General features: G+C 38.1%; 1 protein-coding gene across 2 annotated transcripts in view; it reads right to left on the reverse strand.

The window, feature by feature from the left end:
• The window catches only part of rapgef5.L (Rap guanine nucleotide exchange factor 5 L homeolog), a 155,099-nt gene that overhangs the window by 19,533 nt on the left and 108,365 nt on the right, over positions 1 to 27,201 (reverse strand). Inside the window, exons 10-16 of one of the 2 annotated variants that reach the window (XM_018267362.2) lie at positions 26,739 to 26,854; positions 26,291 to 26,379; positions 13,855 to 13,933; positions 11,130 to 11,274; positions 7,549 to 7,646; positions 3,095 to 3,125; positions 692 to 770 (exon numbers count right to left, since the gene is read on the reverse strand). In XM_018267362.2, the coding sequence (XP_018122851.1) occupies positions 692 to 770; positions 3,095 to 3,125; positions 7,549 to 7,646; positions 11,130 to 11,274; positions 13,855 to 13,933; positions 26,291 to 26,379; positions 26,739 to 26,854 (637 nt within the window). Of the gene's footprint in view, positions 1 to 691; positions 771 to 3,094; positions 3,126 to 7,548; positions 7,647 to 11,129; positions 11,275 to 13,854; positions 13,934 to 26,290; positions 26,380 to 26,738; positions 26,858 to 27,201 lie in introns of both variants that reach the window. The other variant, XM_018267361.2, reaches the window with a different exon arrangement.

Here is a 27,201-nt window from a genome sequence, read left to right on the forward strand (position 1 = left end):
GGTAGCTTATTTATGAAAAAACTCGAACATCTAATATTCAAATGAATGTTACCGACCCAAAACCTAGAATCGAATTGTCAATTGAATTCGAACGCAATTCGAATTGAGTTTTCCCCCGAAAAAAACTCAAACGTCAGGGAGGCTTTAAACATCTTCAAATGGGTCAATTAGCTTCTGCCATTGACTTCTACATGAACTCGGCAGGTTTTAGATGGCGACCTATCAAATTTGAGTTATTTCCAGGGTAGGGGGGGATGATAAATCTCGGATTCGATGTCAAGTTTGTTTTTTTTTCAACTCGAAAATGTGAGTTTTGACCACATTTCGAAAATACCATTGTACCTTTGTAAAGTGTGCCCTTATTTACAAACACAGTCTAGCAGGGAGTCACAGTTCCAAAACACTTGACGAACATGGAAAAAGATTCTAGGCAAGATATTTTTTCTCATTCATTAGTATGAAGTCCTTGCAGTGATATAATAATATAAGCATGTAAATGATACATACTGTACATAAAATATATTCTACATACATATGAGAGCTGTAACCAAACTAATTAATATGACCCAGGTCACATTAAAATAAAAATGGTAATACTAGTACTTTGTGCTATCAACTTTATCCAAAAATCATTTGCAATGCTAAGAGATACTCTGCATAGTTCCACCGCCCATTGCCAGCTCATACTTACTTTCCTCTATTTCATTTGCATTTCCTCTCTGCTGGAGCCAGTTCTCCTTTAGACTGAATTGGTGGAAAAGGGCTTTATTCTGTAAGCACAGAACAAGGACAATATACTCATGTGTTATTTGCAGCGTTATATTAGTTTCACAGAGCGATGGCTGGAATCGTGCAAAGGAAGATACCCCCTTTGAAAACATACTGTTCACATTTCTATTTTATGAGCAATAAAAATAAAGGTAGTTGAAGGGGACATTCACCTTTGGGGAATGTCTTTTTACACTGTCCCTTTAACAATTTTTTCTTTTATTCAATTTATTTTAGAAGTAGCGATTTTTAAAGCAGTTTTTAAAGTCTCTGTTACTAAAATGCATAGCTTGGCACTAAGGTCAATATGGAAAGAAGTTCCCCAAAGATAAACATCAGAAAAAGAAGAAATGTAATTTCTATATTTAATTGGTCATGACAAGGTACAGTCATAGGTTTTTAAGACAAACAAACAAAATCCTTTTGGGATGGAAACATAGGAGAAAAAAGAAGCTAGCATCACTTATTATGTCTCATTTTTCTGGTAAGGCCATATAACATTCATTGTTCCAGAGTACATCCACCAACTCACTGCTGCAAATCACAACTTGTTAAAAAGTGCATTGGTTGAAACGTGGCACCACGTGGCAAACGTGTGTCTCTTTGATTTTGCACTGAGATTACACAATACCATAAACAAATGATAGTAACAGATCTCCCAGCAGGGTTAGGAGAGATAGCTACTAAACCACACCTAAGGCATCTCTGCTTGCTTTTTAATAAATAAGCGAGTGTAAATGTCTTTTGTAGGACCATTTACCCTCTATATTTCCTACACTGTGTTTTATCCTCCACACATTTTACAACGTATTAAGCCTACTCTACCCACTATAGATTATGTTTACCTTACAGCTTAGATAAAGAATTCTAGGATAAAGGAGGGTTATATGTCTATAGGTGGCCATAGACGCACCGATAATATCGTACAAAACAAATTTTCGTAAGATGTTCGGTGTGTGTTTGGTGAGAAACGAGCCGACTGATATCGGCAGAAGACTTGGATATCGGTCGGCTCATCAATTGGGCTCGGCGGAAAATTTTGATAGGTGCCTTGAACATCGGCCATTGTTATTGATGAATCGTCAGATACAGGTAGAATTTTATTGTTTCTAACTGTACAGCATATCTGACCATTCAGCTCTACATGTGTGTATTGAAACGTACAATCTTTCTTGGAAAAATCTTTTACAAGAAAGGCTGTAATTGTTATGTCTATGGCCACCTTATTTTAAACAGAAATGATGACTCTATTTGGGGGAAAGACAGAATGTGAGGCAACAGGTCAGTAAATTGAAGGAGTATGTTAGAGATATTGTCATGTAAAGAAGAGGCAAAGACTCAGCTCCTGTTGCAAAGACACTAAAGGGCTCACATTAGATTGTTAAGTACAAAAATGGGTGCAGAATTGCACCAGAAATGTTGCTTATTTCTTCCTATGACTCAATAAACTACAGAGGCCAACCCCCTTGTTGATAACACCATTCACGTGCCGGTACAATTTACTTATTTACTGCCCAAGTTGAAATGTGCCCAGTGTTAGTAAACTTGTTTCCAGTACTGAGTTTGCGGAACATAAATGGTTTTCAGGAACTAACACAGAGGTTACAATTTCACTAAAACAAAACTGTAGTATGGTTAACAACATGATGTAAAAGTTAATAGACCTTTTTTGTAATGACTGCCCATTTTCGCAATTCTGCAACGTGCATTCAGCACTACACTAAAAGCACTTAATTTGCAATCACCAGTCTCTAACTAATGCATATTCCTGCCAACACTTCTGATATTTAGCTTCCTCATCAAACTGTACTGGCAGATGCAGAGGAAGCATTGTTGTGCAGCAGGCTTCCGCTCACTCTTTCCCTGTGCTCCGTGCAGCTGTGCACAATTCAGCACAGGAAACATTAACTGGCCCAGATTGTTCAAGCAGTGAAAAGTAAACTCACTAGGGATAAAGCTGTTCAAGTACTGATTTCTAATCTTGAGCATTGTTTTCTAAAGAACCCCAATCTCCCCCTGCAAGCAAACTGGAGCTAGTGTGATTTTATGGCATGCTATTTACCGAAAAGCTGGTCATATGGTCTCATTTTTTAAAGGGGTAAAGTTGCTTTATGGACAGTCCCTAAATAATTAGAATGCAAGTTTAAAAATCTTTTTTTAAACCACATCAGCACATACCCCGGAATACAGACCTCGTACCATTCAGACTGCTCACGTGTGTGGCTGATATGACTGAATTGCAAAGTGTGCCTGTGTGCAGCATTTGTAACTGTAATATCATTTAATACAATTGCATACCAGTATTATGATCAATATCACAACATACCTTTCTGTGAGGTGAGTATTCATCAACTGTACTGTAAAAGACAAAACAAATAGGAAATTGTTATATTCAATAAATCAGGCTATTCCCATGGAATAGTGAGACATTAACTGAGTTTCAATACTGTAAAATAGTGTTGGACTGGGTCGCCTAGGGCCCAACAGAGAACCTGAAATTCATGGCCCACCCTGACAACAATTAGATGGAGACAGTGCCAAATGGTATGGAGTTTATATAGCTGGGTCTGCTGGTTTTCGACTGCAATTTGCAATTGGTCTTTACTTTATTTTTTGGCATTTCAATTATTTAACTGTTTGTTCAGCAGCTTTTCAGTTTGGGATCTCATCAGTCATGGATTATGCACTGAATCCAGGATTCGGTTCGGGATTCGGCCAGGATTCGGGCTTTTTCAGTAGGATTTGCCCGAATCCTTCTGCCGGCCGAATCGTAATTTGCATATTCAAATGCGCAAAAATGGACCACAAGAGATGAAGAAAATACCAGCGGCAGTCGGGGAGAGAGGGGACCGGACATGAGGTAAGTGCCTGGCACCCCCCCAGTTTTGCGCCCTGGGCACGTGCCTATTCTGCCTACCCCTAGTTCCGGCCCTGTCTCAGAATATCACTCAATTCATACTAAAAGTTATAAGTAATAAAAAGTACCAATAACAATACAATTGTAGCCTCACAGAGCAATAGTTGTTTGGCTGACGTCATGACCCCCATTTGGAATCTTGAAATAGGCAGAAGCGGATGGCAAATAATTACAAAACCATTCAAAATAAATAATGAAGACCAATTGCAAAGTTGCTAGGAGGTCATTCTATAACACACCAAGGGGCAGATTTATTAATAGGTCGAGGTGAAATTTCGAATGGAAAAAAAAAATCGAATTTCAAAATTTTTTCAATTCAAAGTTCAACCCTTGATAAATATGCCCCCAAAGGTTAAAGTAAATAAAAGGTTTAGTGAAGCATTTGAACCTTTATTAATGATGTACACATTCTCCTAATTTGTATATTTCAATGCAGAATATTATGCTATTATGTTATAAAGACTGAGCCCCTGATAGGTAGATATTGGCGTATATGAGTTTAACAGGGAATGACACACAAAACCTACTCCTTTAAAAGCCCCATGATCATATAAAGGAATGAGACCAAATGCCAAATTCTTTTATCAAGGTCATGGAACTTCGAGGTGACGTGTGATACAAGTGCCATGACTAAGCAGCAATTATAAATGATAAATAAAATTGGGATCTATTTAACGACTTATTTATAGTTTATGAAATATATTGTTATGATCAAGGTGCCTGGAGTCAGAATGTGGCAATTATACTACAGAAGAACACTAATAAGGCCAACATATCTCTGATAAACTAGAAATGCCATCAACAGGCAAATAAATATAGTATTCACTGGCACAGCAATAACCACTCAGGTATACAGGCGTACTTATTTAGTTCATAATTATATCATTATACATCAGCAGGATCTGCTTCAATAGCTGCCATTTTGCTCATGAATATGTTCTTATAGAAGAAAGGGCATCCTGTGAGACCTATTAACAGCAGAGTTGCTACTCACTTCGGCAGCTATTTCTAGTTTGATTTAGTGAACTCAATTAACAATTGTAATTCTGCAAAGGTATTTATTGGATTCAGCTTTCTTCTAGTCAGAACTTTTTGTTAGAAGTTGGCAAATAATCATACTCAATACTTTATGATGGACTTAAGAGATGAAGACAATTTTTCACAAATTATTGCTGCTTGCTTATGGTATATATGGTAATATAATTCCCTTTTCTGCTTTAATTTATTCACTCAGTGCTACCCTATTCGTGCAAAGGAGGAAACATTTCAGAGAAATTTGACAGTTGGCAGGTGAAAATAATTATTTGTGCACTCAAAAAGCATCATCGTTATTTACCTTTATTCTATCCAAAATATTGCATATAAACATTAGCTGCTGCAAATATGCATAGTGTTAATAAATGAGCCCAACACTGTATAATGTTTAAAGGGATACTGTCATGGGAAAAAAAAATTTTTTCAAAATGAATCAGTTAATAGTGCTGCTTAGCAGAATTCTGCACTGAAATCCATTTCTCAAAAAAGCAAACAGATTTTTTTGTATTCCATTTTGAAATCTGACATGGGGCTAGACATATTGTCAATTTCCCAACTGCCCCAAGTCATGTGACTTGTGCTCTGATAAACTTCAATCACTCTTTACTGCTGTACTGCAAGTTGGAGTGATATCACCCCCCTCCCTTCCCCCCCCCCAGCAGCCAAACAAAAGAACAATGGGAAGGTAACCAGATAGCAGCTCCCTAACACTAGATAACAGCTGCCTGGTAGATTTAAGAACAACACTCAATAGTAAAAACCCATGTCTCACTGAGACACATTCAGTTATATTGAGAAGGAAAAACAGCAGCCTGCCAGAAAGCATTTCTCTCCTAAAGTCCAGGCACAAGTCACATGACCAGGGGCAGCTGGGAAATTGACAAAATGTCTAGCCCCATGTCAGATTTCAAAATTGAATATAAAAAAATCTGTTTGCTCTTTTGAGAAATGGATTTCAGTGCAGAATTCTGCTGGAGTAGCACTATTAACTGATGCGTTTTGAAAAAAAACATCATACATACAGCATAAATCATACTTTTGTCCTATTGATTGACATGGTCACAGACCTCCTGTATCATTTATGGTTTACATATTTTTATTTAATTCTTCCAACAAAATTATAATGTGCATGTAAAACAGTGCAAAATAATGCCTAAACATTTTCTAGAATCTTTTTCTGGTTAGTTAGGTTAAGTTACCTACTAAAGGGCATCCTAGTTGGTTTGGCTTAGGTGTATACAGGACAGAAACAAATTTAATGGAGTATAGTAACAATGAAATACTGGCAAATCTTATGTTTTTGTTTATATTTGGGGTGGCAGTAGATGTAAAGTTTAGCAACTTTTAAATATTTGATTTACTACAAAGTAATGTAGCACATGTTCTCAGGTTGAAACAAATAAGGGCTTATCTCCACTCACATCTGCTTTGTATAATATTTGATTCAGTGCTCCATCATATACAATAGTCGGTACATCAAAATCTGTATGGAAAAAATGGTCCAAATATACACTGATAACACAAGATGCTTTATCTGGGGAAATTCCAAACGGATGTGGTAAAGACTAAGCCAGTTGTCAATTGTAAAACAGGATTAAAATAGAAATATTCTTAATATATATCAAATGAAATAGTGAAAAGGATTGTGCAGCCACTGGAAAACAAGGGAGACTTTGAGGACCATATGGTTCTTAGTTGCTACAAAACTCTTTAGGGCTCATTCACCAAATGGGGCAAGCAAGGCTTCATGTTTTGACTACACTGTGCGTAGAACGCTTTTTTCTTTTCTTTGCACCCATTAGTTATAAGCAAACCTTTATATAGAGTGCAAATATTGTGCCTTCCAGAATGGTGCAGCACAGGTGGCCCATAGGAGTCAACGTGTATGCCCTTTACTACTCAGTCGTTGATTATGCACATGAAATTGGTGCAAGGCTCATTAGGAGCCCAGTACTTACAGCTTGATAAAGGCAAGTATTCCTGATAACTGTGCAACACTTTACTACACATGTACCAACAAGGGTCAAGATGCAGAGCAAGGAAGAGGTGCATGTAGTAAGTGAATGGTGCTATTAACACACCTGTGCTTGCATATCCCCCATAGTGAATAAGCCCATCTTAGTCAGATTCCGCTGAACTGATTAATATTTACCGAAGAGCACTTGTTTGTACAGTGTATCATCTGTAGAAAATAATTCTTACTGTAGTCCACTACATAAAAAACACTGCATTATGTTCTGTTTCCAAGATTTTAGCTAATCGATTAAGCACAATCAATTTATAAGAGTCTAAATCATTATGTTCCAGTAATATCATACTATGGTGTTTCTCCTCTGTATTAAAGCACTGCATATTCATTAGGCAGATGAAGTCATGCGGATAATCAGGGTTCATTTATGTTCTGTCTGGGTCAGGAGTTGAGATTTCGCCTTTTCTGACTACTGTGTGTTTACTGTAATGCTACTATAATGTCCATTACCTAGTACCTTATCACATGAACTTTTATGGGGTTATTTACTAATAAAATTTGAGATAAAATCCCATTGCAATAATTTTGAGATTTATCAGACAGTTTACCTGAAAAAATGGTGATTTCCGGGGAAAAAAATGGAAAAATCTTATGAATGATACGATTTTATCGTGAATATTAATAAATACCATAAAATTTGTGGGGGAAAAAACACTAAAGTATCAAGTTCATTCGAATTAGAAGATGAGATAAAATCGGATAAATAAGGTCCTCCATGTCACTATAGTAAATTGGCTACTACCAACTGATAAGTATAAGTATTGTAGATTTTTGCAGAGAAAATACCAATAACACTTACTGGCGACGATGGAAGCACATGACTTTTTGAAATTCCTTTAATTCCTTTTCTAAACCAGGGTATTCATAAACATCATCCAACACATACCGGTGGAGGGTCTGAAAAGAATGCAACAGACTTGTCTTGGTTAAATTGCTTGTGCAGTGCAACAGCAGGTTCAAGGCAATGTCAGACAGTACAGGGCAATGTCTTCATGTTCAATATAAAACAAGGAATAAGATTACATGCTTCCAGATGACCCACATCTATGGCCTGAGTTAAAGGGACACTGCTGATGAAATAAGTCAGCAGAGAAGAGCATATATGCAATATGCAGAGGTACATATTGGTGAGTGTGTGTGAGAAGCCTCGACGGTGGATACTCGACCGGCAACTCACTAAATATTTCTGAAGCTTGTCATATCCCAGTCAGTGTTCCTCTTTATTAACAGGCTCTGTGAAATTGGGTGTTATACTTTTATTCCTCTATTATGGATGTGATCAAATTCTCATACTTCAGAATGTGTGCCCCTTGGACTGTAAGATCTTTGAATATGAGATTATTCTGGCCATGCTATTACAGGTATGGGACCGGTTATCCAGAATGCTTGGAACCTGGTGTTTTCTGGGTAACGGATTTTTCCGTAATCTGGTTCTTCATACCTTAAGAATACTAGAAAATCATTTAAACATTTAGGGGCCGATTCACTAACTTCGAGTGAAGGATTCGAAGGTAAAAAAACTTCGAATTTCGAAGTTTTTTTTGGGCTACTTCAACCATCGAATGGGCTACTTCGACCTTCGACTACGACTTCGAATCGAATGATTTGAAGTAAAAATCGTTTGACTATTCGACCATTCGATAGTCGAAGTACTGTCTCTTTAAAAAAAACTTCGACCCGCTAGTTCGCCATCTAAAAGCTACCGAAGTCAATGTTAGCCTATGGGGAAGGTCCCCATAGGCTTGGCTAACTTTTTTTGATCGAAGGATATTCCTTCGATCGTTGGATTAAAATCCTTCGAATCGTTCGATTCAAAGGATTTTATCGTTCGATCGAATGAATTATCCTTCGATCGTTCGATCGAACTATCTGCGCTAAATCCTTCGACTTCGATATTCGAAGTCGAAGGATTTTAATTCCTAGTCGAATATCGAGGGTTAATTAACCCTCGATATTCGACCCATAGTGAATCGGCCCCTTAATATCCAATAAGGATGAATTTTATCTTAGTTGGGATCAAAAACAACATACTGGTTTATTATTACAGAGAAAAAGGAAATCATTTGGATAGTTTGGGTAAAATGAAGTCTATAGGAGACGGCCTTTCCATAATTCTGAGCTCTCTGGATATCAGGTTTCTGTCCCATACCTGTACTACATAAGAATTCATGCATAAACATATTTAGTGCATTTCTTTTTGGAGAGAATGTATTCTGCAGAGGAAAGAGATCTCATTGAAGAGAAAACAGACATTTCAGATTTTACACTGTGCAGGCAGTTTTCTAAATGTATTCTAGCAATTACAGATTTATGTAGACAAAGCAACATTATAAATTATATTTGAATGCTGCTGATGCTCCAGTTAATCTTTGTGTAGCACAGGGAATGCAGTGCGCTCAGACCATAAATGGCAATTTCACTACATGGGATTGCAGCAGGTTTCGGCAAGATCAGGAGATATTTTTTCCTCTCATAAGAAGCATCTTCAGGACAAATGGAGCTGCTTTCTGTCAAAATTGCTTCTGCTGTATGTTATGAACTGCTCTTTGGCCAGCGCAGCACAAGCCAGAGTAAATGCACAGTAACCTATTACTGAGAATAGCATCATTCTAACCTTCCTTAAGTTAATAAATAGATTTATCATGAAGGCAAATATAACAATATCTAAAGGCATTCTTCTTTTATTCAAAAATTCCAACTCAGCATTTTATTCCTTCATGCGGCCTTGTTCTTGCAGTGTTGACTCTATAACATTCCAGTGTTGTTTTCCCAGCATCCTGACAGCTAGGGGCACATTTACTTAGCTCGAGTGAAGGATTAGAATAAAAAATACGTCGATTTTTTTTGGCTACTTTGACCATCAAATTGGCTACTTCGACCTTCGACTACGACTTTGAATCGAACGATTCGAACTAAAAATCGTTCGACCATTCGATAGTCGAAGTACTGTTTCTTTAAAAAAGACTTCGACCACCTACTTTGCCACCTAAAACCTACCGAGCACCAATGTTAGCCTATGGGGAAGGTCCCCATAGGCTTTCCTAGCAATTTCTGATCGAAGGAAAATCGTTCGATCGATGGATTAAAATCCTTTGAATCGTTCGATTCGAAGGATTTAATCGTTTGATCGAACGATTTTTCCTTCGAACGTTCGATCGAACGAATTGCGGTAAATCCTTCGACTTCGATATTCGAAGTCGAAGGATTTAACTTCAATGGTTGAATATCGAGGGTTAATTAACCCTCGATATTCGACCCATAGTAAATGTGCCATGTGCCCCCTAAAATTACAATTGTGGCAAAACCAAACTCTCCCCAAGAAAAAGGTATAGTTTTTATTTCTTGCACTAAACTCAGCAAAATCTGAAATGTGCACAATTCTTAATTAAAATAACAGGCACATAGTATGTCCATCACAAGCAGACGAAAAGGGAGTCTACTGCCACTTTAAACAAAAAAAGCAATTATGTTTGTTATAACCTGTGCTTCATAAATTCATCCTATGCTTATAATCTCATTCTCCAACAAATATTTCTAAATATGATCTTACACACCCTTAAATAACCTTCCTGCTACAGACATTAAACTCACATCTCACATCTATAATTACCGTGCTGAGAATGTAAAGTTGTTTTAAATATGGCAATTATCAAGTATTTCATTTATTTTAATCATTTCCAGTATTTATGTGTACTCTAATTATATGACTCACGGCGCACCTTAAATGTGCCCAAAGTGAATTGGTGCCATAATAATTGAATGAATAATCCACCAACTTCATCATCATCATCAGTGTACATTCTAGGAAACAATATTCTTGGGGCCTTTGAAGATGGATCATTTACAATTGCCCTGAGCATAAAGCAAAATGACCTATTACACCTTCCCCTGCACCCTCTCTAGAATGCAGTGCTGCCAATAGCAGACAGTGGTCTATTTAGTGAGGAACCCACAGTTCCTTGTTCTCCAAAATGGACCGCAGAGGCCTACAGGAATTTTGTAATAAAGTACTTAACCACTTGTTACACTGCTGAGGAGGTCATAAATAACCCTTTTGGGCCTAAAAAAATGACTTACTTTTTGACCTCACTGTACTATTAATACCAACCAGTTTTAATTGGATTCAAAGAAAGATATGGGGAAAAAAGCTTGGACTAGGATTTAGAAAGATGACAGACTAAATCCTAGTATAATATTTTTCAAATGGGCAAAACCACATTATTACTATTCTTTATTTATACAACGCTGACACATTCAGGCAGCACATACCATTATGAAGGAATCATTAACAATTGTCTGTCATCATTCCCACATAGTGAATCTAATGGTAAAGGCAAATAACACCAATGGCACAGATCCAGATTGCACATACTTTCTTACCTTAAGGAAGAGCTTAGAATGCTCATCTTCGTGTAACCAGTCCTTGTACAATGAAGTCCACTGAGAGGCAAGAAGCAATACCTTTCTCTTTGTGCACAGGGCCTCCGGGCTTTCTGCTTTGCCATCATATTTTGTTGCACAATAAGTGATTTCAGGTCAAGGAACAACAAGAAAACATTTCATGTTTCACAAGTGCAGTCAACCGTAAAGAGAGGAATATTATGGAGAGTAATGTAGGGCTAAAAAAAAAAAACTCTTTTGTTGCTGGGCGATAATGAAAAGGCTCCGAAAATGTAACTATACTTAACTGCACACTGCTGGTGTATTGTACAGTTCAAGGGCAAATTTACTGGCACTGTAACCCTATAAGTGCTGCACATGTATCTGCCAATAGTGGTTTGTGGTAATAACTGCCTGAACTGAAAGACCATACTGTAAGAACCTTATATATTAGTGAATACAAAAATGACACTACCTTTGTCACTGCAGGAAGGTATTATAACCTCACTATAAGGATAGGCCAGGAGCAAAGTGCAGCACTCGCATACTGTGAATCCATTCTTCACTTGTCAGAACTGGAGGAAAACGCCTCCAATCCTATTCATTCTGCAAGAAGATTTGGCAACCCAGATGCTACAATGCCATCTGCCAACTGCCTGCAAAAAGGGAAATGTTTGATCTTGTGTAAAGGCACGTGCTCCACAGCTTTCCCAAAACACAGCATCGCCAAAATAAACATGCTCCCATTTGGCTGCATTTTAATTGCCAATATTTTCCTGAAACTGAATCTGCATAAACCTATTCTTCATGGGCTGTCCACAGCCTCCGATTTGATCTGCTAATGATCACGGGGGATGATCATGACATGTTAGACCCTGCAGCTACTGCTCAAAGCAGGTGTGTAAATGGCATGTGGGCGAGAAGAGGAATGCATTATATTTCCCGAAGCAGAAGAGAATAACTTTCAATCACAAAACTGTCATAACATGACAAAAAGTGAAATATGATGTGCGTTCTCGTGCGTACTCTCCTAGTGATTAAGGTATGCGCAACCACACGCCATTGGCATACCAGTGGATTTTCACCAGACAGAAGGTATACAGTTTGCAGGAGCCACAGACGTCTTATCTTTTGAAGTTTTTGCAGAATGTGATTTGTGGAACCAATGAAAATGACAATATCACACGGCATACTTTCTGCAGGTCTTGACAGCACAAATATGTCTTCTGTAATATGCAGCCGACACAGTCAAGTGCCTGGTATTTTCTTAAGCGGCACGAATAAAAGATATCAAGCAATTCAGCACCGTCATTCCATCAAAAACAAAGAGGAGGTCACGCTGGGCCTCCTGTGTGATAAGAGAAGCTCATAATAAAATTCTTTGGAATTTCAATGGTCACAAACATTTCTTGCTGTGGAAAACATAGTCTCGATTCTAGTCTATACTGAGACTCTTCAGTCCAGGTATATAAAATTTTTATTTGTGATAAAACTGAGCAACAATGATGTGGTTAACGGGTGGATCTACAGATAAATCATTATTGCATACCAGAAATGTATAAATGAAAAAAGTGCATGGCTCTGACACGTTATTTCCATAATTTCCTAGGAACACTAGACATGCCGTAAAAGCAAGTATTTTAAATGTAGACAGTTATAAGTGTTAAGAAAATGTTAAAAATATAAGAGATGTGGACTACAATGTGGAAGAAATCAATTCACTGGCACATAAGGATGATGCTGGCAGGGTGAGCCCTTGCTAAGTTATTGCGGGATGCAATGTTTCGGGGTAGGACTCCTTTGTGAAGGTTTGACCCCAAAACGTTGCATCCCACAATAAATTAGCAAGGGCCCACCCTGACAGCATTACCATTGTGTGCCAGTGAATTGATTTCTTCCACATTGGTTACAAGGTTGCCGATTCCGCTTTCACTGAGCACGGGGAATACTCGTTTCTCGGAATGCCAGGGTGTGCAAGTGTATTTTGTAATTCATATGTGGAACAACACTAATCAAATTAAAAGGTTTCCAGTAATGATGTGTGGGTCAGGAAAAATTCAACCCAAACCCTGCCCTAACCCCCAAAACCTTAACTCACACCTAACTCTAACCCTCAAATGTTGCCATTGTAGGACTCGCACCCCGAGTCTGTAAGCTACTTCGGTGGGTGCCTCTGGTACCAAGAATCTTGGGGAGCAGTGGTGGAGTGTACTTCCCCAGTCTGACCCGCATTCCAACCCTAAAAAGCAATGGTTGGCCAAATTTCAACCTGAACCTGTCCAACCGGTGGTCAACCTGTAGATAACCATGGGTTTCAGTCAACCTGCATGTCACTAGTTTCCAAATCAGTTGAACAAACAGGAGTACCCCTAATGAACACAAATTGTTGTGCGACTGATTACATTGGTATTAAATCAGCAAAGGTCTTCTTGCTGGAATTTCTAAACATGTCCCTGATTTTGCAAACAATCTGGCAAAAATATCGTACTGTGTATTTTGTGTAAACTGTGAAGCTAAATTGCACCACTGCAGTTACTAAAACCTAGGGGTATAATAAATGAAAGACAACTTTTAGCTCATTCAAATCCTTTGGTTCTACTATACGTATGTTAAAGAGGTCGATGATGCATGAAGTCATATACCAGATACCTTTGCTGTTCATGTAGAACATCAGTTTTTACTTTTTCAGAATTAATTGCTTGATTATACCAGTTATGAAGGATATTGTGTTAGTAGAGCTTGGTACAAGTCTTCTGTTGTCATGAAGACAGTGTATGTGAGGAGGAAGTCATCCAGGAGTGTATCTGCAGAAACCAAACAAAAATAAAAACACAAGGTGAGGGACAAGACTCCAAGGATTAGAATGTAACTGCAATGTAATGTATTATAACAAGTCCAACGCTAACATTATACAATGAGCTGAAAACATCATGGTAAGACAATCCACTGGTCACATAAGACAGTGCCTGTCGTAGACACAAATATTGGCATAGAGAAGTAGAATTTGTTTCTACTTTATAAAGTATTAAATATTGCCAATGCCAAATATCCAAGTTGTGAATACTAAAGAGAATGGAGCATGACACATACATGTAAATAACAAGGCATGAACTTGCAAGGGATTAATAAAACTGTTGCCACTTGCCAGGTTTATGAAACATGGCAATTAGCCCTTTTGTGTGTTAATTGTTGAATGTTGCCTAATCACTCACGGTACACACGCTCCCTCCTCAAAATACCTTGCAAATAGTTAATTATCATACATAAGCATTAACTTGATTAGCAATCCACAATCGCTTCATCTCTTGGCTCATAACAGCTTAAGTGCCCACATGAGATTCTATATGAGATTTAATGCAAAGACAAGCAACTCATCTTTATTACAGTGGAAAATATGCAGTGGAAAACCCGAGCTCCAAATAAACAATATACTGTTTCTTCTTACACTCGCTTGTTTCCTAGTGGGTGGATTCTAGTTTAATTTTATAGAATAACAGTAACCCGAATGAAAGTTAAGCACATTTGCGTAGTGTAGTTGAAGTTGATTCCTGACCTGGCCCAACTGCGTATGCTCCCGCGGGCTTCGTTTTGGCGTAGAGTCCCATAAGAATAAGAAGCGGCAGAAGATGGTGCCCTGAAGTTCTGCTGCTCTGCATTTTAGGGTCAGATTTTTTTAAGGTTTTTTTTTTTACTAATGCACATTAGAGTGTGGAGAGGGGGGGCAATGTCAGGCAGTTAAGGGGGGATTTAAAAAAAAAAAAAGTTCTCCTTTAAATGTGAACCAACCCTTCAATGAATGAAGAATACCGCAGAATATGATGACGCTATATATTATTTTAATATTGAACCAAAACCATAAAATACATAGAAATATATATATATATCAGCATATACCACATACAGATGCAGAACACATGAAATCATTCATCGTGCACAATGTAATTGTTTCAGTGCTAGATGTGCACAGGATATATTATTGTAAATAATAAATATATTGTAAAGCACATTAATACGTTTCTTGCACCTTAGGTAGAGATGGGGTTACAGTGCCACACTGTTTAAACAGTGCAGACAGAATAATAGTGACTATTCTGTAATCCCCGCTGTGCTTCCACATAGTTTAAACACCAGTCATTGCTTTCATGTTTTAATGTCAGTCTCTGTGTGAGATTGGAGATTATCCTAGGTTCTACTGATAACTTATATGTTAAACTTTATATCCATGATAATTACATGCTGACAGTTGTGGAGGTATAAGGTAATCCATGTCACAGGCAATAACAGCTCCATGAAATGTAAAATGCACCTATCCTGGTAAATCTTGTGATTTAGGGAGAATTCTTTAATCAGGACTATGGTTTCTTTGGATGAAGAGAAGGTTAGGGTTTCTTACATGGAGATACAGTTTTGATTCCTTATCATACAAAAACCAAAAATGACTCTATAGTCATGCTGTATAAAAAGTATATTTATTGAAACATCTTTAAAAGAACTACAATTACTATCCACTGTAATTGACAATGGGAGCAATACACAGTATTTATACATAAGTTCAATGCTGTCTCTGTTCTGTTTATGGTGTCCCCTTTACTATATGTTCCAGAGCCAATAAAGAATCCACCAATCAAAACACAAAACACAACTATTTATCCCAATTATATATATATATTATATATATATATATATATATATATATATATATATATATATATATATAAATATATATATATACTGTATATATATTTATACAGCACTAAAAAAATCTGCCAATAAAGTCTCAGCTAACAAAGAAAACAAATAAACAAATACATATAAAATCCTGGTAACAGAGTGATGGTGTATCCAGGTACCTATATGGTTGTTAATTAATAAACTATAACTGAATTACAATTCATATTTAACAAATAAAGGTTGAAAACCCCTATAGATAGATAGAAATCCCACAGTGCATTTGATCACAGGAATAATTCTTGCCTGATTCATAAATTCATGTTAAAAGCATAACTGGTAGGGTGTTATTTATCAAAATCCGAAAATATCTAATTTATTTCTGAAATATACTCCAACCAAATCCGCAAGGGGTTATTTCCCCTTATTTATCAATACATTTTCCCAAAAATTTCCTGTGCAGGAAAAAGCTCAAAAATTCAAAAATTGGTGAAAAATTTGGTTCATACGAATTTTTCAGATTTTCAAACCAGAAATTCTTAGGGACCTCTCCCATTCATTTATATACAACCTCGGCAGGTATAAGATGCCGGATTTTTGGATTCATACTTTTTCTATCCTAGGGTTATAATAAATTTGATTTTGATTTTTCACAAAAAATTTGGATTTTATAGTTTAAAAACTCGAATTCTTTGAGTTTTTTGGCATTTGGACTGTATTAAATAACCCCCTTAATGTTTCAATGTGTAATAGTAGACTTTAGGCATGGTGCTCCGAACTTTAACCTGAAAACCCTGAAAACTCCACGTTCCAAGCACTGCAGATAACAGATATGTAAAATAATATTTTACAGATTCTTCAAGAAAACTTTACATTTTCTTATCCTGCTTCAGGCAATAATGGATCAGTTACAAGACCTAGCACAGGACATATAGGGAACTTAAGTAGGGAACTTAAGTTCAAAACAGGGCTTATATTCTACAGGTATAGCAGGAAGAAAGCCTCTTCTCATTCTCACCAAAAAATTTGTGATTAGTGGCTTTTATGACAGTTGCTGGAGTAATTAAACTTGGCCTTGTGAAGAGTTCATGCTGTGTCTTGATGAAGCAGGTAACTATGCTTGGGGCTACATAGAATTTATGAAGAATTATAGCTTGATTTATGTAACTCCTGTCTCCTCAGGTATCTCTGTTTTCAGTTTTTAAAATTTCTAGAAACTCAACAAAAGGTCCATCAAAAGACCATCAGTATAAAATTAATCTCAAAATCATTTTATGAGATTGAGATAAATTAAGGGTGAATGCATGTACAATAAGTGGAAGCATGATGAGAACAAAAAATATTGATGTTTTTGTTGAACTGACAAAGAATGATCTCTTAGTCGACAGCCATACCAATAACTAGTATCCCTAAACTGCCTTTATGAATCTACTGTATAATTACAGGGCTAAGGATATTAGGCTATCTTGGATGCTTTCCTAGTGGAGTCTGATAGCAGAGGTGCTCATAATAAGTATAGAAATTAGCAACAACGTTTTAAAATAAAAAAAAAAGCAGTTTACTTAAACTATTTCGTATAGGGTTAAGCAGTGGAGATTAGTAGCTACTACTACATCAAAACAGAATGGAATACTTTCCTCAAAGGAAACAAACACCATGCCTCCCAACATTTTGGAAAAAGAAGGCGGGACGAAAAGATGTTCCACGCCCTTTTTGTGGCCACACCCCTAATTACCATGTTCATTTTACAAAACTTGGCAGGTTATGAAAGTTTGAACATGTTTGTGGCTTTTATGTGTTATTTCAGTTTTGCTAATGAAGGTGAATTGCCCTTTAAGCTGCAAGCCACAGTTTCCCCAAGAGACCTGCTTATCTTAAATTGTTACAATTATTTCTTTGTTTATCTTAAATTGTTACAAAAGTAACAAAGTGCATCTGCCACGTATTCTGGGCTCTCTACTAAAAGACAATTATGTTTTAGAAACTTTGTATCTTTTTCTGGCTGTTCAGTGCAGGAGATCAAAGTGAAAGTCGGGACATTTTGGGACATTTCAGTACAAATCTGGGCCTGCTGGTTGAGCTCGGGACTGTCCCGTGAAAAACGGGACAGTTGGGAGGTATGAAACACTAATGTAAATAATTAAGGTTTGTAGGCTATGCTGCAAAAGCCAGACATGAATGTTATCATAGATTGTAATTTTTTACCTCCACGTGTTACTATCAAATGTATAATGTCACCTCCTGACCTTGTTACCCCTGACATAGGATAATACAGGTCACCCTACTGCCCTATATTTGTGTTGGTATAGAATGAACCACTAATTGGCTAAGAGTGGTCAGATTACCCTTGGGTAGGGGATCTTTAGCTTTTTTGAGTAGGAAATACAACCCAAGGCACCCCAATATCACCATCATACTGTACTAGGTGGGGAGGATAGGGGTGAGAAAGCTTAAAGTGGCAGCTGTAGTTTTGGGGTGCTGTAAATTGCTCACCCATGGTTTAACCTATGGACCATTTCTTATCAATAAGAAATCTACAAATGATTGCTGTATAGCATGGACTGAATTCAATATATACTCCCTGGTAGGCCCAGACTGGAATATGTAGCAAATGACAGAGGGGCTGCCATAAGGTGCCACAGACCTCCATTTATTTATTTATTTGGGGCTGTTTGGGCCTCAGTGTTATTGAAATGCTAGGGACTATTTTAAATCTCTGCCTGGATACGCTTCCAGCTTTTAAAACTGTTTACAAAATAAGCTAAATACAATGCAAGGAAATAAATATATCTGGATGTATCTTTTATCAACCAATCTGTTCCTGCTCTAATTCACAGGTTGCTATTAAAGCAATGTCATATTAGAGTCTAATTCTTCTTGCAAGGACAAACAGTGCTAAATTAACTCACGTCCCACTTTTAACATACAGAGCCACAAGGTGCTCCAATTGAATCATGGGACTCGTGTTCGCTTTCTCAAGCAGAAAATTACTTTGCAATCCCTTTTAGTTTTAAGCTTAACACCTTTAAATCCAACACTAGAAAGCCATATTTTTATATTTGTCAGTCATCTTCAGCTGCAAGATGCTGACACTTATTAGCTGCCAAAGGCGTTTAAAAAAAACCATAACTGAAATACATCACCGCTGATTACAGCATGAGAATGCAAACTCTCACGTCTCTCTCCTCTGGAATCAGTCGTGTGTGTCTGCACCCGAGCCAACCCAATGTTTCCGGGGACAGGCAACAGAGGAAACCCGCTTAGGGGCTGATTTTCAGTGGCACTAGCCTTTAGCTGCAGTTCACACATCAAGTTCTACTGAATAACTCATTTAACATGGCTATTGTGTAACACCTGCCATTGATACTAATAGCTACACTGTATCAAAATATATTATGCTCTCGTAACAAACTGGATTTTGTAATACGGGAATGGGATTAGGGTTGCCATCTGTCTTGTTTTGACCCATTTTGAAGGGCTGTTCGGGTCAAAACTGGCTGATTTGGAAAAGCAGGCAGAATTTCCTGAGATTGACGCGTAGATCGGCCAATCACCGATAGCCACATCATAGCCCCGCCCCTGTCATCACGGCCACATGTCACAGTCACACCCCATCACGTCATGGCCCTGCCCTTGTTACGTCATGGTCCTGCTTATAATTCAGCAACACAGCTGGTGGACCACAGTTTGCAGATAAATGTGGTATCTGTAGCCCTTATTATAAACAACATTATAAATGTGTTTGATAATTTGCACAAAATCCTAAACTAAAATGAAAAAGAAATAAAGGCTCAGATTCCATGGAATGGAAAACACCATACTAACTGTAATACTATTCATATGCGGGAAAAACCATTATTCTTCCTTAGAAAAGCCCTTTATTGCCCTTACAGCAAGCTAATGGAACATCAGAAGTAGATAAGGACGGCAGCCATTCTAGCAGTTTGGGAGGTGGAATGTAGAACAGCTGCTGTGTGGTATTCTCCTCAGACTAGACTGATGTTCCCTCTTTATCTCAGCACATTCTACTGGCAAACCTCCCACTGGATAAGGCAGGAGAATAATGACTGAAACAACACAACATGACTTACTGGCAAATGAATTTATGGTTCTTGTAGCATTATTGCTTTACAGAGACTGCTATGCAATCCATCCTTCATAGCAGAACATGTACACTCAAAACCATAGATACCAATAAGTGCGTGTGTGATACGTTGGTTCTTCCATCTTACATTTTGGCAGTAATGCTGTTTTTACTGTTTTTATCCATATGGAAGGTACATTGTATTTTTGTGATGATTGTTTGATGTAGGGATGAAATGTATACCTTTTTATTATATTTTAATGAGTGCTACTGTTAGGTTCTTGGGAGATCATGTGTATGTGCATGCAAAATCAATCCTTGCTAAAAACCTTCTCTGTTTTTTTTTTGATAGGGAAAGGAAATGTAATTCTAAGCAACATTCCAATATACACTAATTTACAATGGTTATTTGTAAACTAGTGAAAAAACTCACACCCGACTAAAACCCCAACCCGCCCACACGCACCTCCTCTATATATAGACCCGCGCCTCCCGCCCTGCCGATGACATCACAAAAGGGGCGGGGCGAGTACAAGAGTATAAAAAAGAATGCTGGAAGCAGGAGGTCAGATCCAGCAGGTTTGGGCTGGCCCATACATTACCAATGTAAATATAACTGCTAATGATATAATTGCTATGTAAATGTCTATTTACATTCTCTGCACTCCTGGCTCTGACTCCTGAAACAATGTTGCAAGCCAGCTGATAAAAACTGATGAAAAGACCAGGAAGACGCATGGCTCCTGTTACATTGTTTCAAAAGTCAGACCCAAAGAAAACAGAAAGGGCTAAACATATGTAATGCTTTCAACAGTAGAAATGTTTTATAAAGTTGCTTAAAGGGAACTCAACACAAACATAACTTAAGCTTTTTGAAAAGCAAACATCATTTTAAGCAACTTTGCAATATACATCAATTAAAAACGATGCAGACTATTCATGATTTTAAATTTGTTTGGAACAGTTCCCTAAGCCTAGCCCCCTGCTCTCGTGCTGATCTGTCTGACAACATTGCTGAGCTGGCTGACTACTGTTACTTTGTATCAGCAGCCATCTGTCTTTAGCCTTCATTCTCCAAACCCCACAATTCCCTGCACATGTGATTTCAATAAGGAACATCATAGTGCAATGCATTGTGGGTTATGTAGTTCCTGCATGCTGTCTGTAAGCTGTGGAGTAGTTGTTACAATTTGTAACATCAGTGTTTAGTCCCTCCTTCCCTGCCAGGATTTCAAATGATGCAGAAAGAGAAGAACTGTTAACCAGCTGGATTTCAGCATAGAAAATGGCATTTATTCATACTTTTTGAAGAAACAGGTAACTGCGATGGGTATATTAAGGGTTCCTGTGTTATGTGGGCCTCTTTATCAAATTTTGGTTTGGAAGCTGGAGTTCCCCTATAAAATCACATTTTCTTTCATTATGCTAAAGTCAGTTTTCGGGTGGAGGGCCCTTAAAAGGATAATGAAAGGTAAAGTCACAAATTGGGGTGAACATTTGCCCACATCCTATTTTTAGAAGAGTGGGTTAAAGCTGTTATGTTCCAAGCTTCCATGTGCCAATTTTAATCAATCAAGAAACTAGAGGCTAGGAACAGGATGATGGCAGCACAGTCTTCATAAAACTACCCCAGGCTAGGGTGGTACCTCCCAGTTAGTTTACATGTCACTGTCCTTTAAAATCTAAAGGGGCAGCATACCCATTTATTCAATGTGTTTTAGGGAATAGGACTTGTATGGTAATTTTAATGTATAGTTTTTGTTATTTCTTGAGCTAAGCAGGGAAACTGAAAGTATTCCATATTTGGTCCTTGCACGGTAGATGATTTGTTTGCACTATATAACTCTTTATTCACTCTTTGTTTTGACTATTTATTAGCATGAGTACATTGTTCAGGGGGAAATTCATTAGTGGCCATTATTCATTTACCTCGCAAGGACCAAACATGGTGTAGCTTTCATTTTCCTGTTTGCCCTTACTTTCCTGCTTACCTCACAAAACCCAAAGATTTTGTGGGATTAAAAAATAGGCAAAATGCATGTTTGCACAAGTCCTAGTCATTGAACTGATGTTGAACAATGGGGTACAATGACCCTTTAAAAGAAGAAGGAAACACAGATAGGATGAGGGTAACATTGCTAGCGAAAAGAGCACTATTGCGCTCACTACACTAGTGGAGCCGTATTTCCATTTAAAAAAATTCAGCTCTTAAAGTTACCAAAGGTGGCTTTTTGCCGCCCCGGTAACTGACTGTTCTCACCTTGCCTCATGATAGGATCAGCCCTGAGAAGGATTCCCCTACCTTAAATCTTACAATATTAGTCAGCAAAGACACACCTGAGCATGAGGGCTAGATAATAAGCCTTGCTCAGTACCACTTCAGTGACCATAAAGCTTGAAGTCCAAAAGCCTGTTCCAACAAGCAATTTAGTGAATTTACAATGGGTTGCACTGCGCAGACACTGTCTATTCCTGCCAACAGTTGATATGAGATTTAGAAATGTTATGTTCCTGAAAAGCAAATCCAAACCATGTTTTTGGACGTTTGTAGAAAATCAAAGCAAGTGAAGAAAACCCCACTCGGATACAGATAGTACCATATGCAATTAAATTCAGAATGCCAACAGAGTGCGACACCAAGGGGTACATTTATCGAAGAGTGAAGTTCCGCCACTAGAGTGAAATTCCGCAGCTCTCCATTCATTTCTATGGGATTTTGAAAGGCGTATTTATCAATGGGTGAAAGTGAAATTTCACCCTTTGATAAATACGCCTTTAAAAAACCCATAGAAATGAATGGGAAGTGGCGGAATTTCACTCTAGTGGCGGAACTTCACTATTAACTTCACTCTTTGATAAATATACCCCCAAGTGAGACAGCAATGCTAATCACTGTATTGCAGCTAAACAGAGTGGGCCTCTCTACACCAGAATAAGCTGAATGGCCTCACTTAAGTTCGAGAGAGTATCATGTCAAACAGAGGAGCAGCCATGAGAGTAAATTTCAGAATTCAGAACTGCTCTGGGTACAGAACACAAAAGGAGTTATTTAAATAACAGAGCGCAATCAGTGGCAATCGGCCATTGTATTCAACTTTCTGCTCTTTGGGAATTGCCACAGGTCTCTAGGCTCTGTTTTGGGGTGCAGAGACCTGCTGTTTCCCTCATGAATACAGAGCTGAATAAATTGGTGAGGGTTGGGGGTGGCATGTAGGCGTACCCTGCTCACCCTCTAACTGGTGCAGAATACACAGGCTGCACTGGGACCTTGTCCTGTTCAATCTGGCTCTAGGTGTAGAAAGCAGCATTCCCAATGGTGCAAGTGCTGGTTAAGGGGTACCGGTTAGTGATCTAGCACTTGTGTCCTGGGGCACTGTGTAACCTGTCGACACTATATAAATAGATGATGATGATAACCCCAAAGTTCTCAGTACCACTTTTTGCGCAATTTCACAATATGGGATCTATCTTAGGTGGAGAATAATTAAGATTTAGGGAGGCTTAGCGCCCCAAAAAGGAACCAGCTGATATTTATATTTTCATATAATTGTATGCAAAAAGACTTCTATTATTTGGAAAGGTTATGCAGAAAGCAACAAAAAAAAAAAAAGCACATGGCCATGGAAATTGCCAAGACATTCCCAACCCCTTCTAACTCTGTTCTGGTTTTAGGCTAATGCCACATAAGGGCCGAAAGTCATCCTGTTGAAATCCCCAGGTCGAGAATCAGCCCCTTCCTTGGCATTAGCCTCCTGAATTCAGATCCATTGTGTTGGGCCGAGTGCAGGCACACAAGGTGGATTTCAGTGCCAAAAGGCAAGAGTTTGCATTCTAGCACTGAAATCCACTGCGTGTGCTATTCTCCTAACAGACTGTACAGATAGCAAAGCACTGTAATAGGTCAACACACAGGGGAGAAGGCGGGAGATTCAAACAGCTGTCAAACATGCAGATCCTTTGTGTATTGTAAAGTAAGAGCTTTGCAACCTGTCAATATTGCCAATTAGGAGCAAAATAAATTAAAACAGAGAAAAATAGATAAAAGGAAGAAAGCAGGTTAAAAGAAAGCAGAAGGAAGACAAATGGCAAACAAACAGCTCAGAGGAATAAAAAGGTAGAGAAACAGGGAGAGGAATGAGCAAAAGCGAGAGAATTAAAGAGGTGGAGAAGCAGCATGATAGAGACAGCAAAGGAGAAAAAGGAGCAGAAAACAATAGAGACACGAGTGAAGACCACTGAGATTTGATTGAGATGTAGACTAGAGCTGATTGAGATAAGTGGAACAGGAAGAGAAAAGTTGAAAGTATTAAAGAAATGAAGCAATATAACAGTATTGACAAAGGGAGAGAATGACAGATTAGGAGAGAAAAGAAGCTTAGGAGGAAAATAAAGCAGAAGGAAAATGATTTTGGGAGACATATAAAACCATAAGAAGGAAGAAAGGTAGAGCAGATGCAGAAGGGGAAAATATGCAGAAGAAGAGATGAATGTGAAAGGAAAAGAAAAGGTTAGTGTGGTTTAGATCAAGAGGAAATAGGAACAAAAAGACAAAGAAAAGCAAGACAAATAGACAAGGTATTGAAAAATGGTGTAAAAACAAGAAAAAGACATAGAAACAAGGTAATAAAAGAGGCATAATAAAGTAGAAAACTGTTAAAGAGAAACAACAAGGGGAAACAGTAGAGTAAGAAGAGAATAAAAGACAATGGAAGGGAGCAAAGTGACACTGAAATCTAACTAGGCCTACCTTTCAGAGCGATCATTTATAGTACATATCCTTTTTATATCATTAATCCATTGTTATATATTGTTTAACAGTGTGGTTAGGGGTCTCAAAAAATGCTGAGCACTCAGGCAATTGGCTCAACAAAGTTTTATAACTATTTCATGTTTTACTTATTAGTAGATTTATATCTGAAAAGATGATTGAATTTGTTTTGTAACATCAAAAGTAGAAAGAGAGAAAAAGAATGTTGAAACTACATCTCCCATTATTTTCTTACCTAATTTCCTCCTGCACCCAGAAGCACAATCCAGAAATAAATAATAAGCTTGCTACAGGTCAAAACAGTTAATGAATAAGCTAAGCAGTCCTGTGGCCTTGTTTTATAATCAAATAAAAAATATATTAAATAATGTGCCTGTTATGAAACACCTTGACACCTATTCAGGGATTCACAGCACTCTAATAAAAAGAAAATTAATGGGTAATAGTAATGATTTCATCATCATCCTCTACATGCCCTCCCTGCAAATGATTTCTCTGGCTTGTAGAAAGGAGATGACCCATGTGGAACAAAAGATAATAAGAGCTAATGCGTGATAGCTTCTTGCCTTTGTTACTTCATTTGAACGATGAGGTGAACAGGACAAACACAAAGCAAACGTATGTGTGAAGGAGTATTTGCAGCAGGACCCTTATAATGATATACAGAATTTCATTATCTTCGCATTATTGGAACTGCCTTTCCAATCTCTGTCAGACTGAAGCAATAACGTGTGATTTCCCTGTGCTGTAAACAAGGTCAGAAAACCAAAAACAGGGCAACAGCAGAGCCTATAGGAAAATGTGTTTTAATAATTTATTGGGGGCTGTAAGTGCTCTGCTAGCAAATAACATATTCCAGGTCACATTAGTTCAAGTAGGTTAAGGTGGTGGCATACATTATCTGCTTAGAAAAAACAGTGGACACCTTTTTTTTGTTTTTACATTTTTTTAAAAAAAAAATATTCTGGTCCGAGTGTTCCTCTTTTCCACCCAAATAGGGACTGCTGGCTTTATGACTTTGTGACTAACTTTCCAAATCTGTATCGGCCATTAAGTGTAAATCGTCTGCAAAGGATATGAGTACACTAAACCACTGTTTAACCTCAATATCTCACACCAACTCCCCCCATGTGCAAAAACAATTAGACCTCCAGGCTAGACTGAATTTCATTTTACTCACTGTGAGGCTATGCTATGGAAGCTTGCAGCAGCCACAATCTAAAAGCAAAACTACCACTTTAGCTGCTGTTCTACATCACTGAACACTGGTAATTCCTGCTCCAGCTTCATGTGTTGCCAAACTACAGCTCCCAGCATCTTCTTGCAGATAAATAAGTTGGAAGTTCAGCTGGAGCAATAAAGCAGATGATATTGGTTCCTGACAGTCTACAGCACTGATACATCCTAAAAAGTTGTGTTATCATTAAAACAAAATACTGCAGACACACACGAGCACTGCTGCTCAGTCTAGTAAAGGAAAACAGCATACAATTACCTCTGCTGCTTTATCCCATAACACTTTAAATAAATTGCCCATAAATCCTTTGTTACAAAAAGTAATAATACCAAGCCGACCAAAGCATGCCAAGTAGGAGACAGCTGGCAGCTGAGCCAGTGAATTGTCAGTCTTTGTGATCTTACCTGTATCTTTATCTTGTACCTGGTCCAGGTGCAAATCATTCAAGAGGTGCTCCAGAATCTTTTCCGGGGTCCCCGATACCACCACGTACCTATCAGAAAGCAAAGAGTCCACTGAATCATCCTCTGTGGAAGACTGAGAGCGGCTGCTCCACTCATCTTCCTCATCCTCCTCATCAATATATTTAAAATAAGGCACATCAAATGTGGGCAGGGGCTGCTCTCTGGCAGTGAACGCTGCTGAAGGTTTCTTGTCTATGCAGCCATTAAAGACCCTCAGCTTGGAGCTTCCCATTGCGGCAGTCTAATAACAAAGGGCATCCCCTATAATATGCACGTTATTCCCAAATCAGTGCTGTCTCTGCTGGCTGAATCCATCTGGCAGCTAGGAGCTGTGCATTCAGCGTGTGCTTGTGTGTCTGTGTGTGTATGCCTAAGGAAAAACTCTTACCTCCAATCATTCTGGGCACTCCCTGCTGTGGGGGCTGGGCTTTCTGACGGCACTTTCTTAAGCACCAGAACATCTTGGTCTTCCTCCTTCACTTGTACAGTGGATTCCTCTTCATCCTGCTTCCATGTAGCGAGAAAAGCAATGTTATAAAATAATGCACTCCACAGAGAACAAACCACAGCTTATTAGTTCCTAGCTGACAGGCTATTTAATATTCTCCCTCATTTGTAGCCCATGAAGTCCCATAATGCACCTTATTAGTAGGCTCTCAGGCAGCACAACATTTTAGTATTTGCTGGTGGCCCTCCAATCGCCGGCTGTTATTCTGCATGTATCCTTAGCATTTATTTTCATCTATTACAGCTTTCAACATGACTTTATGATCATGCCTTGAGATGACTAAATAGATATTGCTCTATTCTCACATTGTGCAAAACAATGTGCATTCTTACACACACACAGG

Source organism: Xenopus laevis, chromosome 6L, assembly GCF_017654675.1.
Source record: "Xenopus laevis strain J_2021 chromosome 6L, Xenopus_laevis_v10.1, whole genome shotgun sequence".
Taxonomy (NCBI): Eukaryota; Metazoa; Chordata; class Amphibia; order Anura; family Pipidae; genus Xenopus; species Xenopus laevis.